Here is a 12,684-nt window from a genome sequence, read left to right on the forward strand (position 1 = left end):
CCCTCTCAGCCTAATCCTATGCCCCTTCAGTTTTGGATTTCCTCTACCCTGGGGAAATGACATTCAAAGATTGAGCAGCCAGACAAAATGCAAAAGGAATAAACTGTTGAGCCCCAGGAAAACAAAAGAAGTGTGGCTCCAGCCTGTTTTTCTCTCCGATTGGCAGTTGGACCAGCATCTCCACTGGGCACACTGCGCATGCTTTTCGGTGTCAGGAAGCATTGCGCATGTACGCTGGTGTCAGCAAAATACTGCGCATGCTCCTTACTGTCAGCGGAAACGGCTCGCAACATTCTTCTGATCGACCAATGGGAAGCCCTGAAGGACCGGAAGGCGTGCGGTCTTCCTGCCAATGAGAGCCTCCCCCCTATTGTCTGAATGCGGAAGTTGGATCAGGCGCTTGTGAAGGTGTTGCTGCTCCTCTCTCTATGAATGAAGATTGAACTTCATCCCAGACTGCAACTTCTTTCTTCTGTCCAAATTTGTGTGAGTACAACTTACTCTTCTCACCCCCTTTCTCATTTTATTTTTTCACTCTGGTGTTCAGTTCTTCACTTGCAGCAAAGTTGGTTCAGGTATGTGTCTTAATTGGCAAACACATGGTAAATGTATTTATGTAGTGTGAAGTTATAACCTTCCCTATGAAATAAAAACAGAAAGCAGGTACATTGTTTAAATGGTAATATACTGGAATGTGGAGTAAGTGAGGACTGCAGGTACCGAAAATCAGAGTCGAAAATTGTGGCGCTGGAAAAGCACAGTTGGTCAGACAGCATCCAAGGTGCAGAACAGTCAACGTTTTGGGCAAAAGCCTTTCATCCAGGAATGATATGTGGATGTACAAACGTGCCTCAGCTACCTTCTGCTCAGGCTTTCTACTCCAGTCAATGCCAGTTGTCACATAGGTGCAGCAAGCAATCAGCAAGGCAAGTGGTGTATTAGCAAGAGGAACTGAGTTCAAAGTGGGGGTGCCTTCCTGTAGTTAGGGAGGTATTAAATATATTCAAAGCTGAGTTCATCTGACTTTTGAATCTCAAAAATAGTTATGGGGGAAGACAAGAAATTAAAAAATATATATTTTTATTCAAAACTTTTTCAAATCTCTCGCAACACCTCTATATACAAAAAAGAACAATACCAAAATACAGAAAAATAGTAGTACAACAATTTCATATTATGATACTATTAATAATGAGCTACCTATTATTCTACTAGGACAAACTTAGCTTAAACTAAACCACAATCAAATTGAATAAAAATAAAATTAAACATAATTTAAGTTAATTTGAATTCTATCACATTACTTTATTCTATTTCACTCACCATACCTCCATTAAGGCTTCCATCCATGGGAGCACCAGTTATTGCACCCGTATTCTTTTCACCTAGCCTTGCCCTCCCAGGGCCCCATGAGCGCCCAGACTGATTCCCACAGCTATACCACGGCTCTAATTAATACTGCTGATCAGTCTGCATCAATATAATTTAGCAAGGGCTGCCACGTCTTGTAAAACTACTGTTTTGTGGTGCACCATATTTGTGAGGTCATCTTGGGGGCGGATGCTCCATCACCAGCATATGCCAGGCCATAAGCCCTGGGTGTTTTTCCAATGTCAAACTCATTAAAATGTTCTTCCTTGCACAGTGCGTAAGAATGTTACACAGTCTGTTTCTGTGTTCTCCGAGAGAAGGCAAATTTGTCAACCCCCAGGATGTCCTTCAGCTCCCTTACTATAGCACTCCAGTATCTCTGGATCTTACAACATGACCAATAGCAGTGTGTGAGTGCCTATGCTAATGTTACATTTGGGATACCCTGGTGATGCGCCACTCTTGAACCTAGTTAGCCTCTCTGGCACCACATAAGCCCTGTGTAAAATCTTCAATTGCATGCCCTGTGCTTTGTTACATGTTGAAATTTTCCTTACATTTTCCCATATATCTTGCCATACTTCTAATGAAATATTCTAGCTCCCGATTCCACATGGTAGAGAGTCCCTCCACATCTCCTAAGGTATGTCCCTTCTGTAAATGATGCAACGTACTAACTGAAAGAGCGCCTGTACAGAGTACTCTTTACTCCACATTTGACCTGTAAAGCTGAGCCAGGAGTGTGGTCTTCCTCTGTATATAATCCCTTAGCTGAAAGTACCGGAAAAGGCCCCTATTAGACAATGCATATTTCTGTCTTAGCTGGCTAAATGACATCAAGACCTAACCCTCAAATAAATCTTCCCTCCAGGAGATTCCCTTATACTCCCATGACTTAAAGCCGGAGTCTATTGCCCCAGGTTTAAATCCTTAGGCTGCCACCTGCGGGGTAATTAGCGAGGTCTTCAGCCAATTGCCCTTGTCTTGCCTCCGTGTCCTCCAGGCTTTCACTGTATTTAAAATGATTGTACTCTTTCACTGCTCAGTCTCGGATTTCATCTTATCAATGAATAATAGATTAACTCGGGGACATCTCGACTGCAATGCTTCAACGTCAAGCAAAATCAACCTCGTGTCCCCCCGTGCCCAGTCACCCACATATGCTAAGAAAGCGCTTATTTGATATCTCTCCAAGTCCAAAAGATCCACTCCTCCTCACCCTGTGAGAGCTGCAATTTGGTAAACTTAATTAGGGGGTGACTGCGACACCAAATAAAATAACCTAGCCAACCATTGAGCCTCCGTAATACCCATCTGGGTAGCAACAACAGGAGCATTCTCATGGGGTACAACAGGCGAGGAAGAACATTCATTTTAATCAGAGCTATTCGGCCTAACCATGATAATGGTAATCCGTCCCACTGCTGTAAATCCTGCTTTATCCTCTCCAGTAATTGTACATAGTTAGCTTTATACAGCTGGTGGAAGGCAGGGGTAATAAAAATTCCCAAATACAAAAGCCCTTTTGACGACCATCTAAACAGGAACTGCATTCCATCCTCCAGCATGGCGTCTGATTTTGTAAAGTTGATCCTGCAGCCTGAAAAACTTCCAAATAAATTAATTGTTTGAATCAATCGAGGAACAGACTCCTCCAGATTGGCCAAGAACAGAAGGACATCATCAGCATATAGGGTAATCTTATGTTCCCCCATTCCCATTCCTGGCCCCACTATTTCAGGATCCCTCCTGATAGCCTCAGCTAATGGCTCAATTGCCAAGGTAGATAGCAGCGGTGAAAGAGGACATCCCTTTCGACTACCTCTCCCAGCATTAAAGTTATCTGACTTAGTGCCATTTGTGATGATTGCTGCCTTAGGATCATTATACAACACCACCACCCATCTAGCAAAGGTTGTCCCCAGACCAAAGCGCTTGAGAATCCCAAACAGGTACAGCCATTCTATCTGGTCAAATGCTTTTTCTGCATCTAGGGAGGCCACCGAACCCAGGATCAACCTTTGCTGGCATACCTGCACCATGTTCAGTACCCTCCTGATATTGTTGGAGGAGCTACTGCCCTTAACAAAACTCATCTGATCTTCTTTCACAATACAGGACAACACCTTTTCCAACCTCAGAGCCAGCGTCTTGGGTAGAATTTTAAAATCTACATTCAACAGTGAAATGGGTCTGTATGAAGCACATTCTTTGGGCTCTTTCCCCTTCTTTATAATGAGGGAGATATTAGCCTCCCTAAGAGAGGGCGGAAGACAACCCATGCATATGAATAGCTATACATCCCCAGAAGTGGCTCCACCAACACACTTATGAATTCCTATAGAATTCACTTGGGAATCCATCTGACCGTGGTGCTTCATTGCATCCTGCACCTCCTGTATCGTCATAGGCATATTCAACAGGAAACCTGTTCCACGTTTATACTAGGGAGGTGCAGGATCTCAAAAAAGGCCTGTATTCTCGCTGCACCATGTTCATCTCCCTCCGACCGATATAACTCTGCAAATTATTCCCTAAATCTAACATTAATCTTCTTTAACTCACGGGTAACTGTGCCAGCCTTCTCTCGAACAGACATAATAGATTGGGAAGCATTTTTCTTTCTGGCCAGATATCTACCTGGCTTATCTCCAACTTCCAACAATCTTTGTTGAGCAAAGCAGACCTTTTTTTCCCCAGTGTGTGCAATGAGTTGGGAGCAGCTGGAGAGCTGCAGCTTCACCAGTGAAGGCCTATTATAGTATACTTCCTCAGCTATCTGCAGACGGGTCTCCAGCATCTGTTGTTGCTCCTTCCTCTGCGTCCTTCTAGCCATTGAATAAAAAATAGTCAAGCCTCATAAATATGCCTTATTGGCCTCCTACAGTATTTCCGGATTACTGGCCGTACCCAAGTTGGTACCCAGAAGGCTCTGAACTCTTGTGATGTACTCAACAAATTTGCTATCCCTTAGCAGGAATGGGTCCATGCACCAGTGCTGTACATCCATTCCACCACTCTTGATTTTACCATCTAAATACACTGGCACATGGTCTGAGACAGCTATATTGCCAATTTCACACGCCAATGTTCTGTCCAAGCAATCCAATGGCATTAAAAAGTGTCAGTTCCCATGTGGTACTTGTGTGGGTTGGAAGAGAAAGTAGGGTGGAGATGCCTCCACACATCCATTAATCCCAACTCCTCGCACATGTCCACCAACTGCTTAGGTTGCGCGGGTATACCTGCCTGGTCCCTTGGCGCCCTGTCTACCTCGGGATCTATTAGACGATTAAAATCCTCTCCAATGACCATGAGGCGTACCCCAAGACTCATTAATTTAGCAGCTGCATCAATTAGAAATTTAAGAGGGTGCACCGGAGGGACAATACACATTCAGGATGCCATACCCCTCATCATGTATTAGAGCTTTAAGAATGACGGACAGTCCATATTCGTCCTTAATTTGCTCAATTTCCTGGAAAGGGAGGTTCCTTCTTACCAGTATAGCAACTCCTCTACACATGGAGCTAAAAGAGGAGAAGAATACCCGATCATAACCTCCTTGCTGCAGTTTCAGATGTTCCTTATCAGTTAAATGTGTCCACCCTTTCCTTCCCGAGGCTTGACAGCACCTTCTTTCTTTTAAATGGGGGAATGGCTCCCTTTTACATTCCAGGTGCACCACCTGAACGAATCAGTAGACATGGCCATCCAGGGAAGCCTGTGGTTTCCCAAGAGGAGGAAGCTTATCTGAGGTGCGGTGAGCAACAAAGACATTAACTCGATAAAGTCTAAAAACTGCTCCTATTAAAACTACTATAAATAAAAATCTAACCACCACATATAACTTAAGCAAATGCTCAAATAACCCCCAATTATGTAGAGATCTCTTTCCCCCCCACCCCAACCCCCACCATTGCCACCAGCCTGGCTCCTTCCCACTGAGGCTGTGCCCCAAACGCCAGGCAATTCACAGATTGAAAAAAACATGTTATTTACATTCTGAGAGTTAACAATGGTTGCCCATCTCCCCACACCCCTTCTCCATACATCTTAAACACAGGTATAGCCACCCCCAATCCAAAAACAAAAGGACAGCAGTGAAAAAAAGGCCCCAGACAATACCTAACTGACCGATATACTAAATAATTCCAGTTTTACACCAAGGCAGTACGTATAAAGCCGATAACCACAAAATAAGGGGCAAAAAATAGCATTGTCTGGAATGACGTCCCTCCCGCCTTCACCTCAACTCAATTTCTTTAATTCAGAGAACTCGCAAAGTCCTTCGCCTTTTCTGCTGAATCAAATTATATACTGTCCCTCCATGAGTAAAACGCAATACAATCAGGGACCTCAAGGAATATTGTATGTTCAGATCCCTTAATTTTCTCTTAACTTAATTAAATGCCTTTTTCTTAATCCAGGCTCCTGAGAAGTCCTGAAAATATATTATTCTGATCCTTTGTACATTAGAGCCTGTGGATCTCTTCCCAGTCTTCTTGCTGTTTTAATCACTAACTGATTTTCTTTATCATGCAGGAGCCGCACTCGGACCACGCAGGGCTGTGGGTCCGACCCGGACCTGCACATTTCGATCCAGTGTGCCCGCTCCACACTCAACAGGCCCGACTCCAACTCCAGCCCCAGGAATCCAATAAGGTCTTCGCCTTCCTCGCATTCCGGAAGACCCACGAGCTGTAAGATTTCTCTTCTACTTTAGTTTTCCAGGTCGTCCACTTGCTCCTGAAGGACCCAAACCTGGTCTTCCAGCGTTTGGATCCTTCCTCCTGAGACCTCCGCCACGGTCTCCGATGCCACAGTCCTCTCCTCCGCTGCCTATTCTCTTCGGGCCAACACGTGAATTTCCTGTCCATGCTTTTCCAGCGTGGCAGATAGTGGTTCCACCGCTGCTTCAATCTTTTCTCAGAGTTTGGCAAACACCGAGAGTAACTGCTGCTGTCCCATTAAATCCACAGGGATTGCCCTGGAAGCTTGAGCAATGGCTCCAGGCACCCACGATGTAGTTGGGGAGTGCCTTACCTGCTTCACCCCTTTCGGCCCCTTTCCTTCATTTGCTTTCATTCTGTTCCTAAAGCTGTCAAACCACAATTATAGCAGCTCCAGACGTTCAGTAAGTTTATATTCGCAATTTTTTTCTTCTACGGATGGTTAATGAGGTGGGGAGAGGGGTAAAAGTCCACCTTGCCAGGGGGTGTGGCACAGAACCCAGCACAGCAGACCACTCAAACCACCGCCATCTTGGATTTCCAAGAAAATGGTTTTAAGACCAGTACAGAACGGTGGCACAGTGGTTAGCACTGCTGCCTCACAGTGCCGGAGACCTGGGTTCAATTCCTGACTCAGGCAATCGACTGCGTGGAGTTTGCACATTCTCCCCGTGTCTGTGTGGGTTTCCTCCGGGTGCTCCGGTTTCCTCCCACAGTCCAAAGATGTGCAGGTTAGGTGAATTGGCCAGGATAAATTGCCCGTAGTGTTAGGTAAAGGGGTAAAATGTAGACGTATGGGTGGTTGCACTTGGCGGGTCGGTGTGGACTTGTTGGGCCAAAGGGCCTGTTTCCACACTGTAAGTAATCTAATCTAATCTAAAGAACAGCTACAGAGTTATACAGCAGAGAAACAGATCCTTCGGTCCAACTAGTCTATGCTGACTATGTTCTCAAACCCAACTAGTCCCATCTGCCAGTGATTGGTCCACATACCTCCTATTCATGTACTTTTCCAAATGTCTTTTAAACATTGTCACTGTACATACATCCACTACTTCCTCTGGACACCCATTGCACACACAAACCACTCACTGTGTGAAAAAAATGGAGCTCTTCGTGTCTTTTTAAAATCTTTCTTCTCTCCTCTTCAAACTTTGCTCCCTAATCTTGAAAGCCCCACCCTAGGAAAAGGACACCTGCCTTTCACCTCATCTGTACCCCTCATGATATTATAATCCTCTGTAAGGTCACCTCTCAATCTCCTCTGCTCCAGTGAAAGAAATCCCAGTCTCCACTGCCTGCAGGTATATTCATGTTCAGTTATGATGTGTTCGGTGTTGGTGCAGGCTCAAATGGCCAACTCCTGCTCCCAGTTCTCTCACTGTGTGTCCAGCACAGCATTGGGAGATTGGGAAAGGGGAGGGATAGATATGTTGTTTGTTTTTATTTTTAAAATGCACTTGATTCCACAAATAAAAGCAACAGGTACAAGTACAGCACATGCAGTATTCCTCATTGCAGCTTCAAGGTTTTGTGTCCTCTTCTTCCGTGTTGGCTCCAGCACATTCGGCTTCCTCCCCCCACCACCCACCCACCCAATCCCCGCCCTGAGCTGTTGATGCTTACATTCTATAAAATAAAGAGAGGGATAGACAAGGTCTTTTCTCTGGGAGTGTAGAACTATACAGTAATAGGTTTAGGGTGAGGTGGCCCGGGGAGGAGGCGAGGGATTTAAAAGGAACCTAAGGGGCAATTCATGCAGAAGATGGCGCGTGTAAGGAAAGAGCTGCCAGAGGAAGTAGTAGATGCTGGTATAATTATGACACATTTAAAAGGCATCTGGACAGGTTTATGAATAGGAAGGGTTTAGAGGGATATGGGCCAAATGCTGGCAAAAGAGACCAGATTCGGTGAGGATATCTGGCCAGCATAGACCAGTTGGACCAAAGGACCTGTTTCTGTTCTGTATATCTAGATGACTCTGGTTTGCCACACCAGTCTGTTCAATTTCACTCTGGTGTCATAGTCTTGGTGTCTCATTCCAAAACTCCCCCACCCCCGTGGGGGCACGTTAACAATTTTGTGTCTGATTGGTTGTCAAGAAGCTGCTTTGCAGGTTCATCCTGAATTTACACACTATATTTTTGCTTCCACAACTCAGACCGGCTCACTCTCAACAGTATCCCAATGTCGTGGAAGATATTAATTTTCAGGTGGAGGTATCCAAAATTCAGAGAGGTGTCAGTTGTGACTGTTTTGCTCTTCTGTCCCTGTCAGATCCTGAATCAGCACTTTCAGGAGAATTAGAATGGAGTGAGAACAGAGGGAGAGAGGGAGTGAGTGAGAAAGTGGGATGGTGCTTTCAGTTTTATGGAATAACAAAAGAAAAGAATGTTCTGCAGAAAGTAGAATTGCTTGTTCTGAATTTCTACCCTGGACTGACAGTGATGACTTTTTGCAGAGTATTTGATCTGAAGATGAAGTTTCAAAATCAAGATGAAGGGCTTATGCCTGAACCATTGACTCTCCTGCTCCTCGGATGCTGTCTGACCCGCAGTTTTCGACTCTGATTCTCCAGCATTTGTGAGTCACTCAATCCATCGGGACTGCAACAATTTTCGACTGTGATCCAATTGGTTCCTGTTTCAGTCTGTTTTCAGCATCAGTGGGACTGGAAGAGAGACCCTACTGTTGCAGCAACACAGAGTGAGGAGCCTGAAACAGTTATCTGGCCTGAAAAGAGGAATTCAAGGCTGGGAGAGGACATACACGCGTTTGTGTGCAACTGTAGCTTCGGCCATGGAGAAACCATGGAAGTGTGGCGACTGCGGGAAAGGTTTCCGTGTCCCGTCTGCCCTGGAGACACATCGTCGCAGTCACACCAGGGAGAAGCCATTCTCCTGTCCTGAGTGCGGGAAGGCCTTCAGTGATTCCTCTGCCCTGCTGAGGCACCGGCGAGTGCACACAGGGGAGAGGCCCTTCAGCTGCCCTGAGTGCAGGAAGAGCTTCAGCGATTCCTCCGCCCGGCTGAGGCACTTGCGGGTGCACACAGGGGAGAGGCCCTTCAGCTGCCTCAAGTGTGGGAAGGCCTTCAACGATTCCTCCGCCCTGATCAGGCACCAGCGGCTGCACACAGGGGAGAGGCCCTTCCGCTGCCCCGATTGTGGGAAGGTGTTCACTCGCTCCTCCCACCTCGTGATTCACCGGCGGGTCCACACCGGTGAGAAGCCCTTCCCCTGCCCCAAATGTGGGAAGGCCTTCAGCGATTCCTCTGACCTGCTGGCCCACCGGCGGGTCCACACTGGCGAGAGGCCGTTCACCTGCTCTGTCTGCGGGAAGTGCTTCACACGCTCTTCTGACCTGCTGAAGCACCAGCGTGTCCACACTGGGGAAAGGCCCTTCAGCTGCTCTGAGTGCGGGAAGGGCTTTACTCAGGCATCCCACCTGCTGACACACCGGTGGGTCCACACTGGGGAGAGGCCGTTCACCTGCCTCGAGTGCGGGAAGGGCTTTGCTGTCTCCTCCAGTCTACTGACGCACCAGCGGGTCCACACTGGGGAGAGGCCGTTTGCCTGCCCTGAGTGTGGGCAGAGGTTCACAATGTCCTGCAGTTTGAACAAGCACCAGCGGAGGCACCAATGCTCCCAACAATCAGATTCTGCCGGTAACGCTGCTGAGGGTCACCCCCAGGTCTGAACCTCCTGCCCTTTCTGACAGTGGGGGTAATGAGAGTTGGTAGGCTTTTTTGTTTTCTACTGGGGGAGTGGAGGGGGAAGGGGGGGTGGTGGCTCAGTGGTTCGCACTGCTGCCTCATAGCGCCAGGGACCCAGATTTGATTCTATCCTCAGGGTAACTGTCTGTGTGGAGTTTGCATGTAATTCCCCTCAGTGTCTGCGTGGGTTTCCTTTGCGTGTTCCAGTGTCTTCCCAAAGTCCAAACGTGCACATGTTTGGGCGAATTGGCCAAGCTAAATAGTCCCACAGTGTTCAGGAATGTGTAGATGTGCTGCATTAGTTTGGGGTAAGTGCAGAGTGATCGGGTAGGAGAATGTGTCTGGATGAGTTACTCTTATTAGGGTCGGTCTGAACTTGTTGGGCAGAAGGGCCCGTTTCCACACTGTAGTGATTGTATGATTCCGTGAACATTTCTTCCAGTGGGCACTGCTGCTCATTGAGCCCAGGACCCGCACGAACTTAAGACCATTGGAGCAGAAGTTAGGATATTTTGACCCATCGAATCTGCTCCACCATTTGTTAGAGACAAAATAAAAAACTGCAGATGCTGGAATCTAAAATAGACAAGCAGGAGGCTGGGCACAACAAGGCAGGCAGCACCAGGAGGTGGAGAAGTCAGCATTTCAGGGATTATCCCTCCGGACTGAAGAAGGGTTCTACCCGAAACGTTGACATCTCCATCAGAAATGATTTACCAGGATATTGTCAGAACTAGAGGACGTAGATTTAGAGTGAGAGGGGAAAGATTTAAAAGGGACCGAAAGGGAAAACGTTTAATGCAGAGTGTGGTGCGTGTATGGAATAAGCTGCCAGAGGAAGTGGAGGAGGCTGGTAGAATTACAGAATTTAAAAGACATTTAGTCGGAGACGTGAATAGAAAGGGTTAGAGGGATTTGGGCCAAGTGCTATGAAATGGGACTAGATTAATTTAGAATATCTGGTCAGCGTGGACGAGTTGGACTGAAGGATCTGTTTCTGCGCTGTACCTCTCTATGACTACCGGTCCTGATGTAAGTTTAGAACTGAGTAACTTTGCATAATTCAATCTTGTTGAATTCACCTCCTGAAAGGTTTCAAATGAACCCCTCCAAACGATATGATTTAACTACACCAAGTTGGATAAAGTATCCCATCAAGTTCAACATGAATGCGCAGTTGAAGAAGTCAGAAGTCACACAACACCAGGTTACAGTCCAACAGGTTTATTTGAAATCCCAAGCTTTAGGAGCATTGCTCCTTCATCAGTGCTGCTCCTTCATCACTTTACCTGATGAAGGAACAGTGCTCCGAAAGCTCCTGAATTCAAATCAATCTACTGGGATTCTCACCTGGTGTTGTGTGACTTCTGACCTGTCCAGCCCCTGCACCTCTGCATCAGAGTTGACAAATGAGATCAGATTTTATTCAGCTGCAAATGTGTTGCTGGTCAAAGCACAGCAGGCCAGGCAGTATCTCCTGAGATGCTGCCTGGCCTGCTGTGCTTTGACCAGCAACACATTTGCAGCTGTGATCTCCAGCATCTGCAGACCTCATTTTTTACTCAGATTTTATTCAGCCTGATTTAGTGAGATATTCATCTGGATGTCCTTATGCCTGAAACATCGATTCTCCTGCTCCTCGGTTGCTGCCTGACCTGCTGTGCTTTTCCAGCACCATACTCTCAACTCTGATCTCCAGCATTTGCAGTCCTCACTTTTTCCTGGTTCATGTGGAAACTCAACACTGTCAGAGAGACGCCAGTCATACAGTACTATAGCACAGAGACAGGCCCTTCAGCCCAAACCGGTCCATGCTGACCAAAATGTTTGTCAACACTAACCTCATTTCCTGCACTTGGCCCATATCCTTCTCAAGCTTTCCTATCCATGTATTTGTTGAAACACCTTTTCAATGTTGTTGATGTACCTGCTTCAACCACTTCCACTGGCAGCTGTTTCCCCAGGCGAACTAGCCTTTGTAAATATTTTGCCCCACATCTTTTCTTCCATCTTTCTCCTCTCACCATAAAAACGCGTCCTTGGTCTAGAAATCCTCCCCCTAGGGAAGAGACAGCTACCATTAACCCAACTCTACCCCTCATGGTTTGAAAATATTGCCTCTCAACTGCCTTTGCTCCAGTGGAAAAACATCCCAGCCTATCCAGCCTAAATTCTAATTTGATAATAATGGCAGTGATGATTTTGGCTGTGTGTGTGTCAAGGATCTCTCATTTCTCAGCCAATGCTGTGCCTCTTAAGTTCACCTCATCTTAAAACGAATGGCACCCCATTCATTTAAAATGTCCATGTTTTCTGTGCAAAGTTGGTCCTGGTCAGGAAATAGGCAGCAGTGTCTTTTATTCCTGTAGACTGCTCTGTTTTGAGATGTATGAGTAAATCTTCAGAACAAAAGATTAATGCAGCCTTTATTCATGTCTCATTATTAAAAACACTCTCTCCATTTACAGATGTGATTGAGAAGCTTCTCCCAATGAATCTTTGACTGATAACAGCATTTGTCAGGCTTTTGAAAGTCACTGTAGCTCTTTCAGACACAACACGTCATACAGAAAATTCTCCCACATTAGTCGAGCAAAGTTGACATCTTTTTAAGACATTGTGAAACTTGAAAGGGTTCAGAAAAGGTTTGGAAGGATGTTGCCAGGGCTGCAAGGTTTTAGCTACAGGGAGAGGCTGAATACGCTGGTACTATTTTCCCTGAAGCTTCAGAGTCAGCCAGAAACATCTGTTGAATCAGGAAACATCTCTTCCTGCAGCAGCTTCAGACAGACCGCTTGCTAAAACCAAAACCAGTGGAAAAGAATGGGACAACTGCCCTTTCATTGTAGAAGTATTTTAGAAAAAAAT

General features: G+C 46.2%; 1 protein-coding gene across 1 annotated transcript in view; it reads left to right on the top strand.

The window, feature by feature from the left end:
* Positions 1-392: 392 nt before the first annotated feature.
* LOC132808526 (zinc finger protein 850-like) overlaps positions 393-12,684 on the top strand; it is a 104,503-nt gene continuing 92,211 nt past the window's right edge. The window contains 3 exon segments of the mRNA XM_060822158.1: positions 393-486; positions 5,917-6,074; positions 8,566-9,620. Of these exon segments, the coding sequence (XP_060678141.1) occupies positions 8,904-9,620 (717 nt within the window). The 5' untranslated portion in view covers positions 393-486; positions 5,917-6,074; positions 8,566-8,903.

Source organism: Hemiscyllium ocellatum, assembly GCF_020745735.1.
Source record: "Hemiscyllium ocellatum isolate sHemOce1 chromosome 27 unlocalized genomic scaffold, sHemOce1.pat.X.cur. SUPER_27_unloc_7, whole genome shotgun sequence".
NCBI lineage: Eukaryota > Metazoa > Chordata > Chondrichthyes > Orectolobiformes > Hemiscylliidae > Hemiscyllium > Hemiscyllium ocellatum.